This window comes from Stegostoma tigrinum, chromosome 8 (genome assembly GCF_030684315.1).
Source record: "Stegostoma tigrinum isolate sSteTig4 chromosome 8, sSteTig4.hap1, whole genome shotgun sequence".
Taxonomy (NCBI): Eukaryota; Metazoa; Chordata; class Chondrichthyes; order Orectolobiformes; family Stegostomatidae; genus Stegostoma; species Stegostoma tigrinum.
In genome coordinates, this window is record NC_081361.1 from 11,044,532 (window position 1) to 11,071,321 (window position 26,790).

The 26,790-nt window shown below is 40.0% G+C and overlaps 1 protein-coding gene across 4 annotated transcripts in view; it reads left to right on the forward strand.

The window, feature by feature from the left end:
• klhl20 (kelch-like family member 20) overlaps nucleotides 1-26,790 on the forward strand; it is a 75,752-nt gene continuing 48,962 nt past the window's right edge. For 2 of the 4 annotated variants that reach the window (XM_048539278.2, XM_048539282.2), the window contains exons 1-2: nucleotides 10,982-11,015; nucleotides 25,419-25,992. In XM_048539278.2, the coding sequence (XP_048395235.1) occupies nucleotides 10,993-11,015; nucleotides 25,419-25,992 (597 nt within the window). In that variant the 5' untranslated portion in view covers nucleotides 10,982-10,992. Of the gene's footprint in view, nucleotides 343-10,981; nucleotides 11,016-25,418; nucleotides 25,993-26,790 lie in introns of those variants that run through there. The other 2 variants (XM_048539281.2, XM_048539279.2) reach the window with 2 other exon arrangements.

The following is a 26,790-nucleotide window of genomic DNA, read 5'->3' on the forward strand; positions in this document are numbered from 1 at the left end:
CTGGTGATGCGCAGATGCATTGGGAGCGAGGGGATGATGGGTTGCCACCTTTATCGGCTGATGGACCCGATCGGTCGCGGCTAAAATGCTCAGCGGTTGTTCGCTGTCAACCTTCACGGCGGTTTGGAACTCGTATAGTGGTTTGACGGCGACGGTGTGTCAGTCGCTTGGTGTGTACGTAATCTTTGGAGTGGGGGACCGGATCGTCGGGGAAGATATTGTAGTTACACTCCGTCTTCCTTCCACATCCCCCTCCCTCCTCAGTCTGCGCAGATGAGGTGCGCAGTGGGTTTGTGAAGTTTTGTGGATCAGGGAAAAGAGCCAAAGCCAAAGAGACAGTAGGTATACAATTGATTGTTCAGTGCAAGAAGCGCACATTATTGATTTTACTGACTTCACATCGTGTTTTCATTAATTGCTGCTAATACTACCTTCTTGCGCTCCACTTGTGTGGATTCATGACAAATGAAAGCTGGTCAGCTGAATGTCTTTTCATTCAATATCACGTTATCCCTGTGTGGGTGCTGCTGGCTGAAGCAATTAATCCTTCTCAAATAAATACATTAGTAGTTAATGTTGTTGTTATCCAGTATGAGGTGATAGCAGTACGAGGCCAACAAACACAGAGACTGCTGGAGAAACTTAGCAAATCTGGCAGCATCTGTGGAGAGAAAGAGCATTAACGTTTTGAGTCTGGTGTGACTCTTCTGCATAATGGATTTAAAACATTTACTATGTTTCCCTCACCACTGCTGCTGGACCTGCTTTTGGCATTCTGTTTGTTTCAGATTCCAGGACCTGTAGTACTTTGCTCTTATTTGAGTTGTACTGGGCTCTTTGCTTTGGATGTCTAAGAATTGAGAGTAGACTTGGACATTGGGTATATTCATAACTTGCTGCAATAATCAGTATTATTGTGTAATATAACAGCAAATGCTGGAAGTACTCGAAGCCTGAATTCTCCGTGGAGAAGGAAATTCATTCATGTTTCAGATGGATGAAATTTCATCAGAACTACGAAAGGTTAGGGATATTTAACGCAAGTACTAAGTCAGGCCAAGCAGGGAAGGAAGGAAAAGTACAAAACAGAAGGCCTGTGATAGGATGGAAAAAAGTTGTGATGAAATGATAAAAGAGATTGGTGCAATGTGCAAGGTGACTTACAGATTGTGATGTAAATGAAAAAATGCAGAACCTTTTACTAACAGTTTCCAATTTAAAAAAAACACAAAAATGAACCCAAGATTGAATTCAACAATTCAAATCTGTGTCGAGTTCAGAAGAGTATAATGCACTTGATGGTGATGATGAGCTATCCCTTGAGATAACTTCAAGCTTCCTTGGAACTTTGTATGAGGATATATATGCCAGAGTGCAAATGGATTAGAAAAGTAAAATTACAAGTAACTAGAAGTTCTTGAATATAATTGCAAACTGAATGTAGGTGTTCTGCAAGCAATCATCCACTCTTTATTTTTCCTGATGCAGAGGAAACCACATTTTGAGCAATGAATATAGTATACTAAATTGAAATAACTGTGTAGCAATTGTTTCACTTGATATGTAACGCAGTGGGGTTATGCATATTTATATAGGAAAGTCTGCATCATTTTTGATGTGTGAATCTGACAATTTTTAAAAAGAAGAGCAGGATGGTTAAAGCTCTATCCTCTGAAGAATTGCTTTGCTTTTGTTTTCTTCATTTCATTTCTCCACATACCTTCTAATATTGGCTTCTTGCTTGGCATCTGCTCCTCCATTAAAGACTCTCCTGGCCTTATTTTCCAAACTACTTTGCTTTCCTATCTCTTAATGGTATCAAAAGCAATCTATAAAATCCCTTCCCCCACCCCACTATCCTCATAGCTTTGGCCTGACAATACCTCTGAAATATTTCCTTATTTCTTGTTTTGTGTTGATTTGTTGTGAATGTTACTTTTTGACCACAAGACCACAGATTGGTTGAAAGGATTGAATTGTATGATAATTGTGTACTTCTAATTTCTTACCAGTTTTAAAATTGGCTTCTGCTGGTGTGCTATAGATAAATATGAGAGAGAGATTGAGTTCTGCTGTCATGAGAGGTGGTGTGCAGGATAGATGTCATTGTTATACATTATCATGCATACTGTTGTGTGGCATACACCAACAAACATACTCTTGGATACCAATGACCAATTAAACTCAGTGAGTGTAATGGAATGTACAGCACCTAATTTGATTAGCATTACAAACATATAAATTGCCTGTTACCATGGTTGATGAAAGAAAGGACAAGTTTCCAAGAAGGATACTAATAAAACAGTGAAGAGGGCCCCAGCAAAGTGCGGCAAGGAAAGGAGAAAGTCCAGGAAAGAAAGTCCAGGAAAGAAAGTTATTCCGTCTGCACCTGCATCTACAAAGTGATGAAGCAGGTTTGCTCTAACACAGGCAGTGCCTTCAAGGCAATGAGCATCATGAATTTGTTCAGCAACAGTATTTTCAAGCACATCACATGAGGCCTCCCGCCTGACCTGTTACATCAAGCACATCATCATCACGTCCCGGGAGATTCAAACCTCCATGCACCTGCTGCTACCTGGGGAATTAGCCAAGTGTGCCATGTTGGAAGGCACAAAGGCAGTGCACCAACACCCAAGTGAAATGCCACGTTGAACTGGCGGGAAAAAATAGAATTAAGGGAAGGAGAGGCCATTTGGGCCCTCTAGCCTGCTTTTGGTTCAATATGATCATGGCTGATCTGATTGTGGCCTCAACTCCATACAGTTCACCTTGCCCCTCTGTGAACTGCTGACTCCCTTCATTGAACTGTCTACTTCTGATTTGAAAATACCCTGCCTCCACAGTTCTTTTGTGAAGACAGTTCCATTGCCTCTGACTCATAGTGAGAAAAAAAATTCCTTTTTATCTCAGTTTCAAATTGGAAAGATTTTTGTCAGCTGTGTCCCCTACTTTTTGTCCCTTTCGCATCCTTCCAGCACCTGCCTTGCCAGGACCTCTCAGGATATTGTATATCTCTAATACATCACCGGTCATTTGTTTTAAACTCCAGTGGATACAAGCCCAGCCTGTCCAGTCTTTCTTGTAAAATAAACACCTCCCATCCAAAGATTAGTTGAGGGTTCTTGTAATGCATTGACATCCTTTCTTGAATGAGATCAAAACTGTGTGTATTACCCCAGATGGGGGCATCACCAACATTCTACAACTGTAACTATACTTTCAGATTTCATTCCCATAGCACTAAATGATCGCATTCCATTTATCTTCCCAATTACTTGCTGTACCTGTTTATTAACATTTTGCAATTCACATACCAGGGCACCCAGATCCTTTTGGAGCACAGTTCTGCAATCTCTCTCCCTTTAAACCATTTGTTGCTTTTTCTTTCATCCTGAAAAAGTGGAAAAGATCATATTTTCCCACATTATTCTTTATCTGCCAAATTTTGGCCACTCAATTAACCTATCTATATCCCTTTGCAACCTCTTTGTCCTCTTCACAACTTACTGATCTGTATATCAGCAAATTTAGCAACCATATATTCAGTCCCTTCATCTTAAAAAAAAATAGAAATTGTAAAGAGTAGATCCCTGTGGCGTACTACTTGTCACATTCTGCAAATCTGAAAATGAATAAACGCCCATTCTCTCCTTCCAGTCTGCCAATAAATCTACGTTCAATGCTGATGTGTTAATCCCTGTGTGATAAGCTCTTTATTTTGCAGAGTAAATCTGGATGTAGTATCTTGTCAAATGCCCACTGGAAATCTAAGCACAGTATATCCACAGGTTCGCCATTATCTATGTTGTTTGATACTACTTCAAATAACTGATGTAAATTAGTCAAGCATAATTTATCTTTCAGAAAACCATGTCAACTCTGCCTGATTGCCCTGCAACAACATCCCTAATAATAGATACCAGCATTTTCTCTATGACAAATGCCAGGCTACCCTGCATTTTGTTTCCCTTTCATTTTGAATTGAGGAGTTATGTGTGGTATTTTCCAATGTGATCCGATCTTTCCAGGATCTCTAGAATTTTGGAAAATCCTTAACACCCTCTGAAGAAACCAATCAGGGCCAGGGAATTTGACAGGTTTAAGTTGTAATAAATTTCTCAATACCTTTTCTCTGGTTGATTGTAATTGCTTTAAGTTCCTCGCTCACTTTAACATTCTGATTCACAATTATTTCTGAACATCATTTGTACCCCCTGCAATGAAGACAGATGCAAAATATCTGTTCAGTTCATTCTTAAATCACTGTCTGTCTTGTTGGTTAATCAATGGCATATTTTAGGATCTACCTGACTGCTTTACTGACCCTTACTGACAGAAGTGGTTGGTAGTGTTAACTCATTATTCAGCAGGACTGCTACAGCATTAATACGAAAATTCTGGGTATCAGGAAGGATTATAAGATAGTTAGTGTGGAGTGGCTGGGTGTCTAGATGGTGCCTCAACTTTTGACTTGTTGCCTTAAATACTACTTTATGTTACGTTGATATTGTAATTTATTTTTGTTTGCATCTTGTAAGTATTACCATAGTTTATGCTTCATGGACTTCTCTTCCGTCATAAGATCAGAAATCTTTGATTACATAGTGTTGAGCTTTATTTGTAGATAATTCTGAGATGATGAAGCAGCCCAAGCCACCATATACCAAAACCTAAGTAACATTCAAACTTGAATTGATAAATGGAAAGAGACAAATTAATAGTTAATGGAATAAAATGGATACAAAATTGGCTGAGTCTTCGGACTTGAAAAAATAGATTGTTTGGGCTAGAGGAAGGTTTGCAACAAAGTCCCCGTGAATCAATATTGGGATCCTTGCTTTCCCTGCAATATGTTAATGACCTAGACCTTGGTGTGCAGGGGACAGTTTCAAAGTATACGTATGATATAAAGCTTGGAACCATTGTAGATTGTGGGGAGGATAGCATAAAACATCCAAAACGACTCAAATTATTAGCCACGTCAGTGGCAGGTGAGGTTCAATGCATAGAAGTGTGAGGTGATGCACGTTGTTCCTACCACTGTGAACAGAGAATATAAAATGGGTGGTACAATTCTAAAGGGTGTGCAGGAGGAGAGGAAAATGAGTATCTATTTCTGCAGGATGAGTGGAGAGAGCAGTTTACAAAGCATTAAATATCCTCTTTATTAACGGATGTATAGAATACATGGGCAAGGAAGTTATGCTGAACTTGTATAAGACACTTCTTAGTCTCAGCTGGAATATTATGTACTATTCTGGCTGTCACACTGTTGGAAGATTGTGAACGCATTGGAGAGAGTGTCAATGAGATTTACAAGAATGCTTCCAGAGATCAGTAATTTCACTTATGAGGCATTATTGAGAGTTTGGGACTTTTCTTAGAGAGAGGGAGCTGGATAAAGTAGACACGGAAAAATTGTTCCCTCTCATAAAAGGGTCAAGAATAAGGGAGCACATATTTCAAATGATTTGCAAAAGAAGCAGATGTGATGTGTGGAAAATCTCTTCCATACACTGTTTCGATTCTGGATGCACTGCCTGGGAGTGTAGTGGAGGCAGGTTCAGTTGAACCATTTAACATTATGTTGGACAATTATTTAAGAAGAAATAATATGCAAAGATTTGTGAAAATGGCAGATGAATGATTCTAATCATAGTGCACATTTGGAGAGCTGATGGTGACATGATGTGCTGAATGGCTGCCTTCTGAACCAGAATACTTCTGTGATTCTGTAATATTTCTGTCCATAAGTGTCAGGAAACAAATATAGCTAAACCACCAACTTGTGACATTTTGTCACAACGTATTACTGTAATTGTGTGTTTCATCATCAGTATTCTGGATGTTAGCACTGACAGAAAACTCAGTTGGAGTGTCCCGTAAATGCTGTAAGGAATAGGGCAAGTGACTGGAGTATTCACATAAATGCTGTATTTTGCAGCAAGTACCTCAGTTTCTCATTCCCTAAATTCTTTCTAGAGCATGAGTCAGGAATATGGTGGAATGTGTTTTCCCATTTGCCTGGGTTGGTAAGGACTCCAAGGTTCTTGAAGCTTTAGCCTATCCAGGACAACCTATACTGTTATATTAGCCCTAGCCTTAAACGTCCATCTGATATAGTATCTGAGTCTGATAGCTGTAATCTGTGCTATCTGCAAGAAGAAATGCAGCGTTTGCCAAATATCTAAAAGAATGTAAAATATAGAAAATAGGAGCAGGATTCGGCGATGTGGCCTTTTGAGCCTCCTCTGCCATTCATTATGATCGTGGCTGATCGTCTAACCTGGTACCCAGTTCTCCCTATACGCTTTGATCCCTTTCGCTCCAGGAACTATATCCAACTCCGCATTGAAAACATTTTGGCCTTACTGCTTTGTATGGTAGAGAATTTCACAGGATCACCACTGTCTGGGATGAAGAAATTTTTGCTCATCTCAGTCCTAAATGGCCCACCCATAACTTAAACTGAGAGTCCTGGTTATAGTTTCATAGAGTCATATAGCACTGAAACAGACCCTTTGGTCCAGCTTGACTGTCCTCTGGACTTCCTGGTCATGAGGAACATCCTTCCTGCATTTACCGTATCTAATTAGATCATATTGGAATTTCATAGTTTTCTATGAAATATCCCCTCAGTCTTCTAAATTCTGGTGAATATAGTCCTAGCTGATCCAGTCTGTCTTTATATATCAGTCCTGCCAACCCAGGAAGCAGTCTGGTAAACCTTTGTTGCGTTTTTTCCATTGTCAGAACATTGTTCCTCAGATAAGGAGACCAAAATAACATGCAATACTCCAGTTGCATTCTCACCAAGGACCGATGTAATTATAGCAAGATATCCTTGCGGTTGTACTCAAATGCTGTTGTTATGAAGTCCAACATATCATTTGCCTTCTTCCCGACCTGCTGTGCCTGCCTCCCTACTTTCAGTTACTGGTATACAAAGACACCCTGGTCTCCTTGCATCTCCCCCTTTCCCAGACTATCACTGTTAGAGTCATTTTTGGAGACCCTCGCAGACTTGATGTAATTAGCAAGACACTGACCTGGCTACACAAAAACAAGCCTTTATTACTTAGCAAGTACAAGCTGCGGAGGATCACTGTACTCAATCCGGCACAGAGTGCTGAGTTTCATAAGCGATTCTCCCCGAACAGCGGACAGTCCCCACTTTTTATACTCTCTGTATTGACTAAAACAATTACTACGTTCAGAACGTAGAGAATAGGATACAGCATTGATCGTTCGCAAAGTGACTGATAACGGCAGGCTGCGTTTTCAAGTCGCTGAAGTGTCTGGCTTGAACAAAAAGTTACTGACCTGGCCACTTCAGTACAAACAGAAGTTTCACACCTTTACTGAAGTTTCGCCCTCTTACAAAGTTTAATCCCGTTACTGAATTACAGATGTCTCAAACCTTTACAAACGTTTCCAACTCAATCCTATTCAGGCAGGAAGTTTAAGATAGTTTCTACATACCCCTGCATAGGAAGATAAGGAGCATAAATATTAATGGGATGTTATCCCATTAACATCTCATGACCATTTAGATAATCAGGCTTTCTGTTTTCCCTAGCAAAGTGGATAACCTCACATTTATCAGAAATTATACTTCATTTGCCCACATATTCAACTTGTCTAAGTCACGCTGAAGCATCTCTCCATCCTCCTTACACTTCACTTTCCCACCCAGCTTTGAGCTATCTTTAAACTTGGAGGTATCACATTTAGATTCATTATCTAACTCATTGATTTAATAGCTGGGATCCAAGCATATCCCACTAGACACTGGCTGCCATGTGAAAATAGACCTGTTCATTCCTATGAGATAGCAGGAACTGCCAATGCTGGATAATCTGAGATAGCACGGTGTGAAGCTGGATGAACACAGCAGGCCAAGCAGCATCAGAGGAGTAGGAAAGCTTGACATTTCGGCTCAGGACCCTTCTTCAGATAAAGGTACACAGAAAGGCCACACATACACGTCAAGTCCTGAATTTTAACAGCAACCACTCCAACACCCACAAACAGAGTTCATAAGAACACTATTTAAACGAATGACAACACACTGAAGCAACCCGTAACTATGCCAAAATGAAGAAGAATACCTGTACCAAGTTAGCGAGTTTTGAGAAGATTTGTAGCTCAGGTTGAGGTTCTGGATGTGAGTTTGCTCGCTGAGCTGGAAGGTTCGTTTTCAGACGTTTCGTCACCATACTAGGTAACATCATGAGTGAGCCTCCGACGAAGCGCTGGTGTTAGAAAGCGGGACATAACACCAGCGCTTCGTCGGAGGCTCACTGATGATGTTACCTAGTATGGTGATGAAACGTCTGAAAACGAATCTTCCAGCTCAGCGAGCAAACTCACATCCAGAATCTCTACCAAGTATTTAAGGACAACGGATACCCGAACAGTTGGGTCTAAATGATGCCTATCTCACACACAAAACCAGGAAGATACAGTATGCCCTGACACACTCGTCACTTAACTATACATCAAGAACATATCCGAACAGACGACAAGATTTCTATGATCATTGAGCATCAGAGTGGCATACAAACCTATGTCAACCCTACGCCAACTGCTAACTCAAACCAAAGACCCCTTACTCACTATGGACAGAACCAATGCATTATACAACATCCCAAGCAAAGACTGTTATGAACATTACATTGGACACACAGGATGGAAACTGGCCACAAGAATATATGAACACCAACTAGCAACAAAAAGACATGACCAGTATTCACTTGTCTCCATTCACATGGATAAGGAGAATCACCGGTTCGATTTGGACAACATCAGGATCCTAGGAAAGGCCAAACAGAGACAAGCACAGGAATTTCTGGAGGCTTGGTTCTCCACCAAGAAGGCCATCATGTAGAGTATATGTATATATACACCACTGCGAAGAAATACCAGAAACAAGAGAACCAATTCCAGCGGTCCCTAGAGTTTAAGTACCAGGTGGGAAAACACAACAGCGCTTCATCGGAGGCTGCACTGATGATGATACCCAGCAGGATAATGAAACGTCTGCGAACAAATGAACCAGCTCTGCGAGCGAACCAGCCACCTTTCCTTCAGTTCCTCCCTCTCTCACTACACTCTGTGTTCCCTTGACTTTTTGGGATCTTATTTGTGTCCTCCTTTGTGAATACAGCACCAAAGCATGTATTTAATTTGTCTGGAATTTCTTTGTTCCCCATAATTACTACTTCTGTTTCTGACTCTAAGGGACCTATATTTGTCTTCATTAATTTTTTTTGCACTTATCGATAGAAACTTATGACTCTTGAGGATGAAGTAACAGGTGCATGGAGTCATCGTTACTCCTCTTACATGTTCTGCACCATCCTGGTTTAGATATACATCACTGTTCCTTCATTATGAAGATCCTAGAACACTCCTATCATTGAATATTGTGAGATTCTTTTATAATCGGAATGGCAGTGGTTCTTGAAGTCAGCCAACAATAATTAGTTATGATTCTCAGGAGCCATCGATAGCCTAAGAATGAATATAAAATAAAAGCACAGCAAGTGAGCAATAAACTAAAGTGAAATACTACTGGCCTGTGGCTCAATCTTAAATAAAGAATTAATGAGATATGTACATTTAGCATCTCATACTGCAGAAATTTTACACACTGCAATTTACAGGATCCAGCTGCAAACGTATGTTTGACACCACCACTGAAACATTTCCTCCTCACCTTTTGCCTTCTAAAGGGACTGTTCCCTTTGCAACGTCCTGGTCAACCTCTAAATAGCCTTGAACACATTCTTCTTCCCATAATGCATTCCCATGCAAGCACAGGAGATGTTATTCCTCTTTCCCTCCTCATAGGCCCCCAACAGTTCTTCCAGATGAAACGCAATTTGTGTGTTCTTCCATTTTATGATACTGTGTTCACTGCTCGCAATGTGATCTTCTTTAGACTGGGGAGAACAAATATAAAGTGGGTAATTGCTTAGAAGAGCACCTCTGTTCAATCTGCATGTGTGACTCTGGCTGCCTGTCATTTAATTCTCCACTCCATTACACTCTGCCCTCTGCCTTCTACATTATTCCATTTAGTGTAAACTTGAAGAACAATGTTACATCTTTCACTTCACAGGAGTCTGGACTGAATATCAAGTTCAGCAATTTATGATACTTGTGTCTGCTTCTTTTTCTCAGGTGACAAACTTTAAAGTGTTATTATTTTGCATTTTTATCTCTAATCCTTATTTTTCTTCTTGTTCCATTACCATATCAACTATGCATTTTTGTCTTTCTCACACCTTCCATGTTATCATTTTAGATTTTCTCTATTATCTCCTCACCAAACCTCCATGCATCTTTACCTAATCTTGTTACATATCTAACATTCTTCCAGTTCTGGTGAAAGGGTATTGACCTGAAACATTACTGATTCTTTTCCACAGATGCTTCAAGACCAAAAGGAGTATTTCCAGTATTTTTTTTCTTTAGCATTTAGTTTTGACTTCCAGCATCTGTAATATTCTGAATTTGCTTTGTAAGCAGTCTTAGTTTTGCCAAAATCACAGCCTTTGTTGAGAAATCGATCTTTATAATTTGTTGCTGTAGGTATATGTAAGCTTCTCATAATTTTAGTTGGAATTGTAATGCATGAATTTTAGAAATGTTTTAATTATCGTTCAATTCTTAAACTTTCTTTTAAAATAAGCACGCTCACCAATTAGATTCAAATGTTTGTTGAGAAAGTAGCTAAACTAAGCACTGGATAATAGTTTAAACTGTGCACGGTAGTTGAGAATAAGGCAGTTGATTTTGAAATGCCCAGGTAACTGTCTGAACAATGTTTATCTTTCACTTTTAAGTACTCAGCACAGCGATGTGGTGGTAGCACAGTAGCACAGCAGCATGTACATGGAATTAAATCGAAAATTTGCTTATTTCACTTGTGTATTTTCTAGAAAAAACTTGAAGAGACTTGACAAATTCTCTTCACTGTGCATGGAAGCTAAGCTAATGCGCAGGTGAGTTGAAGTATTCCAAATGTAGCAGTACGTCTCTGGAAATGTTGTGTTTAAAATCTGCTTCGTCTCTTCAAATCATGCGAAGAAAATTGCTTTTATATACATTTGAGATTTTTAAAAAATGTTCTGTCTTTGAAACTGCTCCCCACCTACCATCTGGTGTAGTCCTTATTCTGAGGCCTTGCTGTTTGAATTGTTGAATTAACTGCTGGGAGTTAAAGTGAAGACTGTTACGTATGATTTTGAAGTTACTTCACGTCTCAAGTTGAATTCCTAGGATCGAGGGCTGTTCTGTGATGAGAAATTGAGTAGGGTAGACCTAATATTTGTCAGAATTTGGAATTTAGTTTGGAAATCTCATTGAAATGTAAGATTTCTTTAAGAATGTTCGCCAGGATGCATAACCTAGAATTTGCTGTCATAGTCTCAGAATAAGAGGTCAATCATTTAAGACTTTCATATGCAATGACAATTCTGCCTCTTCCAACCTTTTAAGGCATTAATTCCAAATTCCTACTTTCCTCTAGATGAGGGAAAAAAACGTCAACCCCCTGTAATCCTGCCAATACTTTTTCAGTGCCATGGATTTCTCTTAAATGAAATGCAATCTTCCTATTCATAATAATTGAATAATTTTATACATTTTAATTGCATTTCCCTCCGCCTCCTCTGTTTCAAAGAGCAGTCTATATAATATTTTCTCATGGCTCAATTCCTCCATTCCAGATTACGTTATCCTAAATTAGTTTGGAAAATAGTGAATGTAACTACTTTATTCAAAAGGACAGGATATGGAAGGCGGAAACTACAGGCCAGTTGGCTTAACATCTGTTATAGAGTAGACATTGAACCCATTATTAAAGACATAGGACATTTGGAGAAGTTTCTGGTAATCGCGTGGAATGAAAGGACCAAAGGTACGTTTGCTAAATTTGCTGATGATTCAAAGTTACGTCAGAAAGTAAATTGTGAAGAGAACAAAAGGCGGCTACAAAGGGGTATAGATAGGTCAAGTAAGTGGGAAAAATTTTGTCAAGTGGAGTATTAAGTGGGGTGAGTATGAAATTAAGAACTGCAAGAAGTGCGGATGCTGTAAATCAGAGACAAAAATAGAAATTGCTGGAAAAACTGAGCAGGTCTGGCAGCATCTGTGGAAAGAAATCGGAGTTAATGTGTCGAGTCGAGTGACTGTTCCTCAGAAATATGAAATTGTCCATTTTGGCAGCAAGAAGAGGTTGCACAAGTTTTAGCACTCCTGCCTCGTAGCGCCAGGGATCCAGGTTTGATTTTAACATTGGGTAACTGTCTGTGTGGAGTTTACATGTTTTCCTCATGTCTGTATGGGTTTTCACTAAATGCTCTGGTTTCCTCCCACAATCCAAAAATGTGCAGATTATGTGGATTGACCATGCTAAATTGCTTTATAGTGGCCAGGAATGTGCAGACTAAGTGAATTAGCCATGGTAAATCCGATGTTCCAAGGATAAAGTTGAGGCTGGATTTGGACTGGATGCTCTTAGAAGAAGGAGGGGGACTGACTCAATTGGTCTCATGGCCTCTCCACACTGTAGGGATTCTATGATTCTAAGAATAAAGAACAAACATTTTATCTAAGTGTTGATAGATTTCAGGGCTTTGAGATGTGGAGGGTCTGTGTAATTTAGCAAGTAAATTGCAAGTGGTTAGTATGCAGGTACAGTAAATAATTATGAAAGCTAATTTATTACAATTGTAATGTTATTAGGGAATTTAAATACAAAAGTAGAGAGGTTATGCTTCATTATACAGGGCACTGGTGAGACTGCATCTGGAGTAGAGTACAGTATTGGACTCCTTATTTAAGGAAGTACATAAGCACATTTGTAACATGATAGTAATCTAAGTAAGCATATAACCCAAACTATACATATGTATGGATGTCACAATAGTGTGTATAGTTGTTAATAAATTGCCAGATATTTGACTCGGTCTGAGTCTCTGAAGTGTATGTTTTGAGGACTAACGTAGAAAACCAGAAGAAATGCATTGTCTGGTATGATCATATCCTTTCTTTTAAAATGGTGACCTAATCTGGTAACCTAAACCACAGTTGTCTAGCTGCAGCCTAACTGATATTTTAATATCTCTTTGATTCAGATAATTTCTGCTGGCGTCCAAATAGTCTGGTTCTGACCCCTAACCTTTCCGTAATTTAGTTGGGTTCAGACTGTTCTGATCTCATCTTCCAACTGTTTTCATTATTGGATACTGACAACCACCATTCCAAGTGTGGACATTTCATTTCTGTCGAATGCTGTCAGTTAAAAAAATCATGCATAAAAATTAAGATTTGAAATTAGAATCCATGACCCGTTTTATGGAACCATGCTTTTTCCATTTGGTACCCCACATAATGTGAGGATGATTGTTATGCTAGGAGGTCTTCAGGTGAGCTACCTTTCAGTGCACCAGAAAGACATTTTAATCATTGTAACTGCTTAAATAGTGTTTTTCTTCTACCCAAAAGGCATAATGATTTTAGTCATATTTCTCCTGCTCAGAAGACTGATTCCAGATCTGAACTAATTATCACTGAGTTTGTAGCCACTCCCTTTAGTCAACTCCACAATCATCCCTCACTTTTAAGTCTTCTGTTTGCAAGGTTGAATCATCTGTGCTGTATTTGATTTCACGAATTGTTTGATCATTCAAAATTGAAAGGAAGGAAAAGACCCCAGGGTCCAGCAAACCTACCATGAAAGCTAAGTAAACGACTTACGTGCCACCTACCCTTCAGACTTCAAATCTGAGTGAAGCAAAAAAGAAAAGAACCCCAGGACCAATAGGGGCCAAAATCACTTGTTAAAGTTCCTCTTCAACACCTGAAGTGATCAAAATCAGTGGACATGATCATGTGGATGAAGTGGAGAGAGACTAGATAGATTGTTATTTTCCTGAGAGCAGAAATATTCACTACTGATGCTGCAATTCCAGAAAGCCTGTTCCTCTTTTCTTTTGAATTAAAATACATAATGTTTATTGAGTCCTAAAATTTCATTTGAATTGGACTCATTCAGGCAGCGCTGCTGTATGATAGCATGTGTTGATGGCAGTACTCTGATATCAGTGGAATCCATTTTATCCTTGATATCCCAAAGCCAATGAATTATTTTGAAATGAAGTAATTGTTTTGTAGACTTCAAAACTGCAGCTGGCTTACACAAATCAAGATCGTACAAGCTGAAATGAAATAACTTACGCAGGTTCTTTCGTTGATATTCCTTGAAAGTTAGGAAATTGAACATTTTATTCTAATTCTGGGCTAGATGAAAGTTTTATTTTCCAAGCTGTCTGAATAACTGCAAATCTCTCAGAAAGATAACAAGAGTTTAAAATATTAACGTTATTCATTCTATCGAATTTATTGTTTATTTTATAATCAAAACAGAAAATGCTAGAAAAACAAATCATGTCAGGTCAATGATCTTTCATTGTTCTGACTAATTATCACTCCATTGATCTGCAGTGTGTTTCTTTCAATTTTATCATCTTGTTTGGAAAAATGAATCTTATTAAGTACTGATAGGATGGGTGGGTGGGTGTGTGGGTTTAGTTTATGGTATATTTTTTCTAGTGCATGCGTTTGTCACTCCAAGGTTGGGTATAGCAAAGTTCCCAACATGGTCACAACAATGTCCTTTTACTCTGACCTCAACATACACATATTTATTTCATGTTCTGTTTGTATTTGTGTTCTGAGTGAGAATTGTGAATTTTTAAGCTGTATTGTGCTCTCTACAGACTTTGGATTATGATTTCTTGAAACGTACACAGAAGAATATTTTTAGGCCCAATATGTAGAGTGTCCGACAAGGGATGGAGCTGTTCTGAATCTGGTTCTGGGTAATGAAGCTGGACAGTGTTTGAGGTGATGATGGGGTGCATTTTTTTATTGATGACAACATGGTACAGTTGAAGCTTCTTTGGACAAGAAATAGACAATGAGGAGAGTACAAGCCCAACATGTTCCCTCTAAGGTGATTGGAAGGAGTAGCAAGCCCTGAAAACCGTGGATGACCAGAAATATTTAGGATATGATGATAAGGAAAAGAAAAGCTTTAGAAAGTACAAGAAAGTACATCAACTTAGGCATTAGTGCAGCAGAGAAAGTGCAGGATGGAGCTTAAGAAAGCAGTTAGGAAAGCAAAGAGGGGATATAAGAAAGCACTGGCTGGTAAAAGTAGGGAAAATCCAAAGCAATTCTATAAGTATAGCAATGGGAAAAAGATAACCAGGGAAAGAGTTGGGCTCATTGGGACAAAGGGTATAATCTGTGGGTGGAAGCGGAGGCCATTGGTACAATGTTGAGCCAGTACTTTACATCTGACTTTACCCAGGTATGGAACCCAGGGAGAGAACCTGCAAGGCACTTGAGCAAATTAACATTGGGAAGACCAAGGTATTGGAAGTGTCAGCAGACTTAAAAGTGAACTTATCTCCAGGCCTGGGTGAATTATGTCCCAAGCTACTGTGGGAGGCAAGAGAGAAAATTGCAGAGGCGCTGACCCATCTTTCTGGCCACAGGAGAGGTGCCAGAGGACTGGAGAACAATTGACGTGGTTCCAATATTTCAGAAGGATTGTAGAGATAAGCCAGAGAACTGCAGACGAGTGAGTATGACATTAATGGTAGGGAAACTGTTAGAAAAAAAATGTGAAGGAGAGCATCTGTCTCCAATTGGAGAAGCAAATCTTGATCAGGTTTTGTCGGTATGGCTTCATCAGAGGGAGGTCATGTCTAACAAATTTGATGGAATTCTTTGAGGAGGTGACTAGATGAGGGTAGTGTAGTTGATCTGATTTATTTAGATTCCAGCAAAACTTGTCCCACAAAGGAGACTTATCAAAAAAGCAAATGCATATTGGATACAGGGTAATTTGATAAAATGCATTCAGATTGTCTCCCACAACTGAGCCAAAGGTTGGGTTTGACAAGGCTGCTTTAGTGACTGGAAGTGTACTACAGGGATCTGTGCTGGATCCCCTATTATTCATTATTTATATAAATGACATAAATGACTGTTTAGGGGTTGGATTAATAAATTTGCATATTTCCCAAAGATTGTTTGTGGTGATTAACGGTGGGGTTAAATGTCTTAGGATGCAAGAAGATGTAAGTGGGATTGTTAATTGGCTAGATAAGTGCCAGATGGAATTTAACCCTAAAAAGTGTGAGGTGATATACTTGGGAAGGAATAATTTGATAAGAAAGTATTCAATGAATGATGTGACATGAGGAAGCCCAGTGGAACAAGGTGATTTTAGCGTGTTTGTCTGTAGATCTCTGAAGACAGAAAGGCATGTTAATAGGGTGGCGAAAAAGACATAGGAGGCACTTGCCTTTATCAATCAAGGCATAGGTAACAAAACCTGGGAAGTCATGTTGGTGTTGCATAGAACTTTGGTGATACCTGGTCTAGAGTACTGTGTTCAGTTATGTTCGCCACATTACATGATGAATGTGGTTGCTCTGGAAGGAGAGTAGAGAAGATTCATTACAGTGTTGTCTAGAATGGAAAATTTAAGTCATGAGGAAAGGTTGGATAGGCTCTGGGCTGTTTTTGTTGGAGCAGAGAAAATGGAGGTGCAATTTTCATTGAGGGCGTGGACAGAGTGGATAAGGAGCAGCTGTTCCCTTTTGTTGAAGGGTCAGTCATAAGGCGACACAGTATTAGGGAGATGGGCAAGAGGTTTAGGGGAGGTGTGAAGAAAACATTTTTTAATCAGAGTGGTGACACTCTGCAATGTGCTTTCGAGGAGGGCAGTAGAGGCCGGTTGGCACACTTCCTTGAAAAAGTGCCTGGACGAACACTCGACATGTCACAACATTCAAGTCTATGGGTCAAATGCTGGCAAATGGAATTAGTAAGAAGGTCAGGTGTTTGTGTCACTGCAAACGTGATGTGCTGAAGGGCTTCTTCTGCACTGTATGATTCTATCAACCAAGTTATATTTTGTTCGGGTTGCATTCTCAGCTGCTGCTGACATTGAAAGTTGAAATACATCACTTAGAGGTAAAAAGATTATTGCTATAATTGATTTGGATTACAGATTTTCAAAATGTTCAAATGTGAGGAGCTTTCTGTTTAGGGAGAAATTGAAAGCAGACTTTTTAAATATTCCTGTGGAAGGTAACTTGAATTTTTGGTCTTTTGGCTAGTTTAATAACTTATCTTTGTAATGATCCCCATACTTTACCCTGTTTTTGTTCTGTTTCTCATTTGACAAAAATGACAAGTTTAGGGACTTGCCAACTCTCTTGCTTAAAAAGCAGTTCTATTAATAAATCTTAGTGTGAGGAGCACTCTTTAAAAATTAAAGGCAAACTGAGAAAGCGCCAATTTCAGATAATTGTAATTCCGATATAACATCATCTACTGAGTATTAATTCATTGTGTTTTGGAGGTAACAGCCTTAAGACAATTTCAATCAAGAATTCATTGTTAATGGAAATACTTTAAATTTCAAGCTACAGCACCCAGTTAGAGATGAACTTGAATGTCACTAGTGCCTATGGAGGTGGTGAAAGCTATCTCAAAAATGATGAGCAGTAAAGCTCATCAAGGATTCCATGCTGAAATCATAAAGCACGGAGGAGGAAAACTGACAACGCAGCTCCAACCCTTCTCTCTCAGGCCTGTGTTGCAAAGTTGGGTAGAATACTTGTGAGTTGGAAGGCAGGCAGTTAGAATTTGGTGTTTGTAAAGTGCCAGAGGGAAAGCCGTGCATGGTTCCTTTAAAAGATGATGTGCTTTTCCTATACTTAGAGATTCAAGAAAACGAAGTTTGTGGGCAGCAGCTTGTGGGTTTGTAGGTGCAAAGAGAGCCCCTGAATTGAAAGATTTGTATCAATAAGCCATACTGTTAACAGGCCTAGCAGCAGTTTAGTTTTTTCTTTTTCAAGACATCACCCCAATGTCAGTGTTCTTTCTCAAGCAGGCACAATAAGCATTGAGACTATGATAGGCTGCCGTCAGTTTTGTTGTTTTGTTACAAGGTTGCACTGTCAGAAATTAGGCTCCATAAATAGGTGGTCTGCTCCTAGTTCTGCCAGAAAAGACACCCCAGAGAAGTATGTGAAGTGTTAGGATGAGATGTGAAGGCTCAGTTAGGGCGCTTGAGGGCTACGAGGTAGCCAGGAAAGACCTAAAGAGAGAGTTCAGAAGAGCCAGGAGGAGACATGAGAAGTTGTTGGCAGATAGGATCAGGGCAAACCGCAAGGCTTTCTATAGGTACTTAAAGAATAAAAGAATGACGAAAGTAAGATTAGGGCCGATCAACGATAGTAGTGGTAAGTTGTGTGTGGAGTCAGAGGTGATAGGGGAAGCACCAAATGAATATTTTTCAACAGTATTCACTCTAGAAAATGACAATGTTGTCGAGGAGAATACTGAGATACAGGCTACTAGACTAGGTGGGATTGAGGTTCACAAGGAAGAGGTATTAGAAATCCTACAGAGTGTGAAGATAGATAAGTCCCCTGGGCCGGATGGGATTTATCCTAGGATCCTCTGGGACGCCAGGGAGGAGATTGCCGAGTCTTTGGCATTGATCTTTAACTCGTCATTGTCTACAGGAATAGTGCCAGAGGACTGGAGGATAGCAAATATGGTTCCCCTGTTCAAAAAGGGGAGTAGAGACAACCCTGGTAATTATAGACCAGTGAGCCTTACCTCAGTTGTTGGTAAAGTGTTGGAAAAGGTTATAAGGGATAGGATTTATAATCATCCAGTAAAGAATAAATTGATTAGGGATAGTCAGCACGGTTTTGTGAAGGGTAGGTCGTGCCTCACAAACCTTATTGAGTTCTTTAAGAAGGTGACCAAACAGGTAGATGAGAGTAAACCGGTTGATGTGGTGTATATGGATTTCAGCAAGGCGTTTGATAAGGTTCCCCACAGTAGGCTATTGTACAAAATGCGGAGGAGTGGAATTGTGGGAGATATAGTAGTTTGGGTCAGAAATGGGCTTGCTGAAAGAAGACAGAGGGTGGTAGTTGATGGGAGATGTTCATCCTGGAGACCAGTTACTAGTGGTGTAACACAAGGAGCGGTGTTTGGTCCACTGCCGTTTGTCATTTTTATAAATGACATGGGTGCTGGCGTAGAGGGATGGGTGAGTAAATTTGCAGACGACACTAAGATCGGTGGAGTTGCGGATAGTCACGAAGGATGCTGTAGGTTGCAGAGAGACATAGATAAGCTGCAGAGCTGGGCTGAGAGGTGGCAAATGGAGTTTAATGCAGACAAGTGTGAGGTGATGCACTTGGGTAGGAGTAACCAGAAGGCAAAGTACAGGGCTAATGGTAAGATTCTTGGTAGTGTAGATGAGCAGAGAGATCTCAATGTCCATGTACACAGATCCTTGAAAGTTGCCACCCGGGTTGACAGGGCTGTTAAGAAGGCATACAGTGTTTTAGCTTTTATTAATAGAGGGATCGAGTTCCGGAACCAAGAGGTTATGGTAAAGCTGTACAAAACTCTGGTGCAGCCGCACTTGGAGTATTGCGTACAGTTCTGGTCACCGCATTATAAGAATGATGTGGAAGCTTTGGAAAGGGTGCAGAGGAGATTTACTAGGATGTTGCCTGGTATGGAGGGAAGGTCTTACGAGGAAAGGCTGAGGGACTTGCTATTTTCATTAGAGAGAAGAAGGTTAAGAGGTGACTTAATTGAAACATATAAAATAATCAGAGGGTTAGATAGGGTGAATAGGGAGAGCCTTTTTCCGAGAATGGTGACGGTGAGCACGAGGGGATGTTGCTTTAAATTGAGGGGTGAAAGATATAGGACAGATGTCAGAGGTGGTTTCTTTACTCAGAGTAGTAAGGGAATAGAACACTTTTTCTGCAACGGTAGTAGATTTGCCAACTTTAGGTACATTTAAGTCGTCATTGGATAAGCATATGGACGTACATGGAATAGTGTAGGTTAGATGGGCTTCAGATCTGTATGATAGGTCGGCTCAACATCGAGGGCCAAAGGGCCTGTACTGTGCTGTTATGTTCTATGTAGAAGAAGGGCTTTATGGATGTTCTGAAAGGCCACATTAAAATCCTCAATATTTACATAGTCTCCTGATAGATGATTGTGCTAGACCAACCGGATAGAAGCAGAGTTTGTGATAGAGGTCCCAGTATTTTGAAAATCAGTGACAAAATGAAAAGGACAAGCTAGATAATGAATAGAACAAGCCATAACTCGAATCAATAATTCAAGACTAGTTTTCTTCAATGGCAATGTTCTCTCTACGTGCCATAAAGCTTTTTGTCCCAGATTGGTTTCATCAGACATCTTCGGATTCTTGCAGTATGTTCGTTGTCACTTGCAAGGGGTAGCTGATAAAATTAATTTTACAACAATTGTATCTCCAAATCCTTTGGTTAATTCTATCTTTAGTTAAATGGTAGGAATTATTGTTGGTAACCCACTGACTAATAATCCTGTCTGCAATTATGGAGAGCATCAGTGGATCTTCTGAGTGAAGATTCTCTGAACTTAATGATTCTTCATACACTTAATTAACAAAAATTTCATTTGTCAGCACTTGGTAATACACAGTTTGATTCAGTAGTGATCTTGCTGGTGTTTGAAGTCAGTTCATCATTGTTGCTGTATGACAAAGTTGAAGGAGACCGCTGATGCACATGATGTGTTGAGTCATTCTGAATATGTATCCAGGTAGTCCAACACTAATATTTATTTGGATGGCCAGAGTCTAAAGTGTGATCCTGCAGGGTCGTGTGCAATAACAGTCAAAATCGGTAAGTGGTGAAAATAGCCTGTTCAGTGACCATCTGCAGTACCACAGTTGAGGCAGTGATGGAATCCAAAGTACAGTTTTATAGTAGCATCTCTTGTACAGTTTTTACATACATTAACATTTTAGTATTAGGGTGGCACATAGTTGTATCTATTGGACACAAATTTGCGTGACATCTGCTCTGGGAAACAGGAGATTGTTTAAGCACTTGCTAAATACTGGCTGTTACTCTTGTTGGGATTCGAATATCTGTCCAGTCTGAACTTGCATAAGAGGTTTTAGTCCTTTTGTCTTTAAAGTTAGAAATGTTAGTAAAAGTACTAGACCTATATAATCTAAATAAGTGAGAAATTGTGTGTACGAGGATTGTTAATATCCTCGTAAATAATTCGAGGATATTAAACTGATATCCCACACCTGGTGCATGAGATTTCATTTAGTCTTGCTGGTTTTGACGTTTTTTACACATTCATTCACGCAGTTTCACGGAAGTGCTGTTTTGACAGTAAGTTTCTTAAAGGAGAAGCTGCTCTATTTAATATGTATTTTAAAAAGCACATATTAGTGGAAGACACTGATGTTCTGCAACCTATTCAGGCCTGTGAGATGGTTGCTAAGGGTTAATTAATATTATAATCTTTCCAGAGTTTTAAGTGAGTTATGGAGACACTGACAGGGATGGCATTGTTCTGTGTAGGTTATAGTATTAACACTTATTCAGGAGTAGCCTTTGATACAGCAACAGGTCTAAATGCTGTTTGCAGCATGGGCTCAATAAGAATTGAAAGGTGTTAAGAAGCAGCCATGGGTTGGAAGGGATGTTTGATTTAATTTAATGTTGTTTTATGAATGAGTGAATGGAAATGCCATATGGTAAACATAGAGCGGTTGTGAGTGAATTGGTAAAGAGAATCATAATATGATACAGATCACAATCCCTAGTCAACTTTCTTTTTTTCTTATGGCAATATGTGAAGAAAACAGCAGCATCAATCAAAAGCCAGAAAAAAAACTGGTAATCAAACTTGATAGATTTATATGAAGCACTGTGCTACAAAGTTCAGTACTTTAGAACTTAGCTTACTGTGCACTGGAATACTGTGCACTTACTTGGCAAAAGTCATTACATTTGCTCAACCCCTCTTTGGCTTTCTTTCCTCCCAAATATCTTTCCTCCGTTCATCGCTAATAGATGAAACCCACAAGCTGGTTGAAACCATCTTTTCTCCACCTTATTTACTACTTCATGTTAACCTGTTCACCCAAAATACGGGCCACTTTCCATCTCGGCATTCTGTATGGAATAACTTTGTCAAGAAAGATCTACAAGCAGATTTTCTTAGGACCAGGTAATGGGAAGCACAGGCTCAGAATTTGTTTGTGACGAGCCCAATCTGTCAATTTGCAATTACCTTGATTAGGTTGGTCCTTGCTAAACTGTTGCAGGACAAATCGCGGCATTTGAGTAACGAATCTGCAAGGCTGCCACCTTTGAAGAAATGTTATCCATACTTGTGGAGAGACACAACAGTGCTGCACGTTACTGAGGAGTGTCCTCTCTGTAGACTAAGTGGCAGACAAATTACCTTAACAGTGGAAAATTTTTCCCATGATTTCCATTGACTGCACTTTAGCTACCTGTCCTTGGCGGCGCACTCAGTCAAATGCAGCCTTGATGTCAAGAACAGTGACTGTCACCTCACTTCTGTATTTTGGCTTTGTCCATGTTTGAACCAAGGCTCTGATGAAGTTAGGAGCTGAATGGAGTGGTGCAACCCAAACTGAATGTAAGTGATCAGGTTATTGCAGAGCAAATGCTGCTTGATAGCACTGTTGCTGTCCCCTTTCATGACTTTACTGATAAAGATTTCTTTATTGAAATCAAATGTCACTATTTGTCATGGTGGAATTTGAACCAGAGAATCACTGTATTAACTGAGACTCTGAAAGTATTATCTGGGTCTTTGGAATATGTGTAGTTTTTTTTAAAACTGGATTACATCTGTATCGCTGGGCCATGATCTCCCTTGAGATAAAATAAATAATAATCGTAAACTGCTGGGAAAACTCTTGGACAGAAAGCAGACTTAAAATATTGTGGGTCCATCCCCGTCCAGAATGGACAATTTCACTCTGCTCTCCGCCTTGGATGCTCCCAGACCTGCTGAGTTTTTCCAACAATTTCTGTTTTTGTTCCTGATTTCCAACATCTGCAGTTCTTTTTTAAAAAAATTAAGTAATAATTTGCTAGAGCACTTTGTCTCGGTGAGAAGTTGTTAGTTATAGCCTTTACCGGGAGGTGAATAGATAATCTAGGCTGGCCAATCTTAAAAACCCCATGGTGTCTCACACAAGAGGAGCAGTGAATTCTCCCAGAGTCAAGGCTAATATTCATCCTTCAAATTAGCACCACAAAAAACAGTTAATTGAAATTTGTCCTGCTGCCTGTGGGAACGTCTGCACAAATTGTACTTGAAGTTTTTGAGAAATGAGTGTCTTCTGGATGGCCAGTCTTGAGTTACTAGATCTGTTCAAAGTCTATCCTACTTAGAACAGCATTAGTGCCACACAACGTGATGGGCAGTTGTCTCAACATGAAATAATAAAGTATAGAGCTGGATGAACACAGCAGGCCAAACAGCATCTTAAGAGCACAAAAGCTATGAAGATGGGACTTCATAAGGACTGTGCAGTCAGCGCTCGTACCGATACTGTCATGGGCAGAATTAGCTACCAAGCTTTCTCCAAGTGCTGCTGAACATAGAGGAATACACCTGGGTGGTGTATGTTGTTATTAGCAGGAGAGCACGAGATTTTCTTGCCCATGATGCCATAAGACTGACTTGGAGCTCAGGGTCAATGTTGAGGATCTCTAAGGCAACTCCAACTTGATTGTGTATTCTCATATCGCCAGCTCTGCTGGGTCTGTTTTGGTGGGGGGACATGACATACCCAGGGGATGGTGTTTTTGTTGTCTGGAAATTTGTGTGTAAGGTATGATTCTGAAAATATGGTGATGTTAGGCTGTTGCTTGATTCATGTTGTGACAGCGATACATTCTCCACTTTACTATTGCTGTCAAGTGAGGGGCCAATGTTGGCTCAGTGAAGAGCGTAGGACGGCACTCCAGGAACAGCACCAGCCATGCCTAAAAATGAAGTGTCAACCTGGTGAAGCTACAACATAGGATTACTTGCATACTAAACAGCATAAGCAACAAGTGATAAAGCCAAGAAATTCCACACCAATGGATCAGACCTCAGCTCTGTGGTTTTTCCAAATCTGTACTGATTGTGTCAGACTATTGCTTGATTTGTCTGAAACTGTTCTTCCAATTTTGACACTAGTTCCTAGATGTCAGTAAGGATGACTTCGTAGGGTTCAACAGAATTTTGTTCATCGTTGTTCTGGTGCCTTAATTGATGCCAGATTGTCCATTTATTTTCATTTCCTATTTCGTTTCTGGCTGTACATTATAAGTGAATGGTTTGCCAGGCATTTCAGAAGGCAATTAAGAATCAATGTCATTGCTGTGGGTCTGGAATCTCATGTAAGTCAGACCTGGTAAGGACAGCAGTTTCCTTCCCTAAAGGACATTAATGAACCAGTTGGGTTTTTCTGACAATTGACAGTGATTTCATGGTAATCTTTCTAATTCTAATAAAAAAAAATTCAACTTTTGTTGAATTCAAACGCTGCCATTTGCCATGGTGGGATTTGAACCTGAGTCATTGGGATACTAGTCCAGCGACTATACTACAAAACCATTTCTTCCCCCACAAGGAGTAAGATTGGCCATTGATAGGGATGGAGGAGGTCATAGTGGTAGATATGAATTGCAGTTGCTGCCTAACCAATTTGATAAACAACTATTATGTAATGTGCAGATGGAATCTGAATATCAAATCACTATACTTGTGATATTAGTAGTAACAAAACTCGCTTATTGTTATTTAATGTACACTGCACTTATGTTCTTTCTATTACCTGTGTCCACTCTGCACAAATACAGTAACTGTGATTATCAATAGATTGCAAAATTAAGCGATAGTTTGTACCAAATAATTTTGGGTATTTAATGTGTTAACAGCATCAACTGTATTAACTGTTTTGTAAGTCACTGATACTATACAATTAAGTGCTTTAAAATTCATTCCTCTTAAGCTTTGTCGTTTTTCATTTTTTATTTTCTCCCTTTCTTCAACTGGAGAAATGAAAAGGCTAGCATGGTCCAAAACTTATATATCAATGTTAAACTTGAAAATCTGCTGGTATTCAGTAGTAAAGTGGATTTGTTCTATTTCTCTTAACTGCCATTCACATTGTGCAGCATTCCCAGAACTACCCATTACATCTCCGCTCCTCCCATTCCTACCATTCCAAGGTTGCCCTGCTGATGTAGTTTGGTGCGTTGGTTTTACGCTTAACAGTATCTTCCAGTAGAATGGTGCAGCGTCTTAGCTGTCCTACGTAGTCCTTTGTAGTGCATGACTGTAATGAAATGATGGGTTATAATATGAAATTGAAATGACTAAAGTTTTATAGGGTAAACTGTACATTTAAAAGTTGAGTCTCATTGTCCCTTTTGCCGCCTCCTTTTCAGGTGCATCAGCGCTCGACCAGTAGAGGTAGGGATGGATGTCACTAGTCGGTGTACACTTGGTGACCCCAACAAACTGCCAGAGGGAGTACCGCAACCAGCCAGGATGCCATTTGTATCAGATAAACACCCTAGGCAGACTTTAGAAGTGATCAACCTCCTGAGGAAGCACCGGGAACTCTGTGATGTGGTACTGGTTGTGGGCGCAAAAAAGATTTATGCGCATCGAGTGATCCTATCAGCTTGCAGCCCCTACTTTCGAGCCATGTTCACAGGTGAGCTCGCAGAAAGCCGGCAGACAGAGGTGGTGATTCGTGATATTGACGAACGTGCCATGGAGTTGCTGATTGACTTTGCTTACACATCTCAGATAACAGTAGAGGAGGGGAACGTGCAGACCTTGCTGCCGGCTGCCTGCCTGTTGCAGCTGGCTGAGATCCAGGAAGCATGCTGTGAGTTTCTGAAGAGGCAACTTGATCCATCAAACTGCTTGGGAATCAGAGCTTTTGCTGACACCCACTCCTGCAGAGAACTGCTGCGGATTGCTGATAAATTCACTCAACACAACTTTCAAGAGGTGAGAAATCATAAAGAGAAACAAAGACTTGTGACGCCAGTGTAATTAAACTTAAGCAACTTGTGCAGTGACCTACAGAGGCCTCAGGGGTTATATTGATTTAGATTCAACAATCAGTCAATGAAAGCAAGCACGCAGGTACAGCAGTCAGTGAAGAAAGCTAATAGCATGCTGGCCTTCATAACAAGAGGAATTGAGTATAGGAGCAAAGAGGTCCTTCTACAGCTGTTCAGGGCCCTGGTGAGACTGCACCTGGAGTATGGTGTGCAGTTTTGGCCTCCAAATTTGAGGAAGGACATTCTTGCTATTGATGGAGTGCAGCGTAGCTTCATGAGGTCAATTCCCGGAACGGCGGGACTATCATATGTCGAAAGATTGGAGCGACTGGGCTTGTATACGCTGGAGTTTAGAAGGATGAGAGGGGATCTGATTGAGATGTATAAGATTATTAAGGGATTGGACACTCTGGAGGCAGGAAGCATATTTCCGCAGATGGGTGAGTCCAGAACCAGAGGACACAGTTTAAAAATAAGGGGTAGACCATTTCGAACAGAGTTGAGGAAAAACTTCTTCACCCAGAGAGTGGTGGATATATGGAATGCTCTTCCCCAGAAGGCAGTGGAGGCCAACTCTCTGGATGCTTTCAAGAAAGAGATGGATAGAGCTCTTAATGATAGTGGAATCAAGGGTTTTGGGGATAAAGCAGGAACAGGATACTGATTGTGGATGATCAGCCATGATCATAATGAATGATGGTGCTGGCTTGAAAGGCTGAATCGTCTACTCCAGCACCTGTTG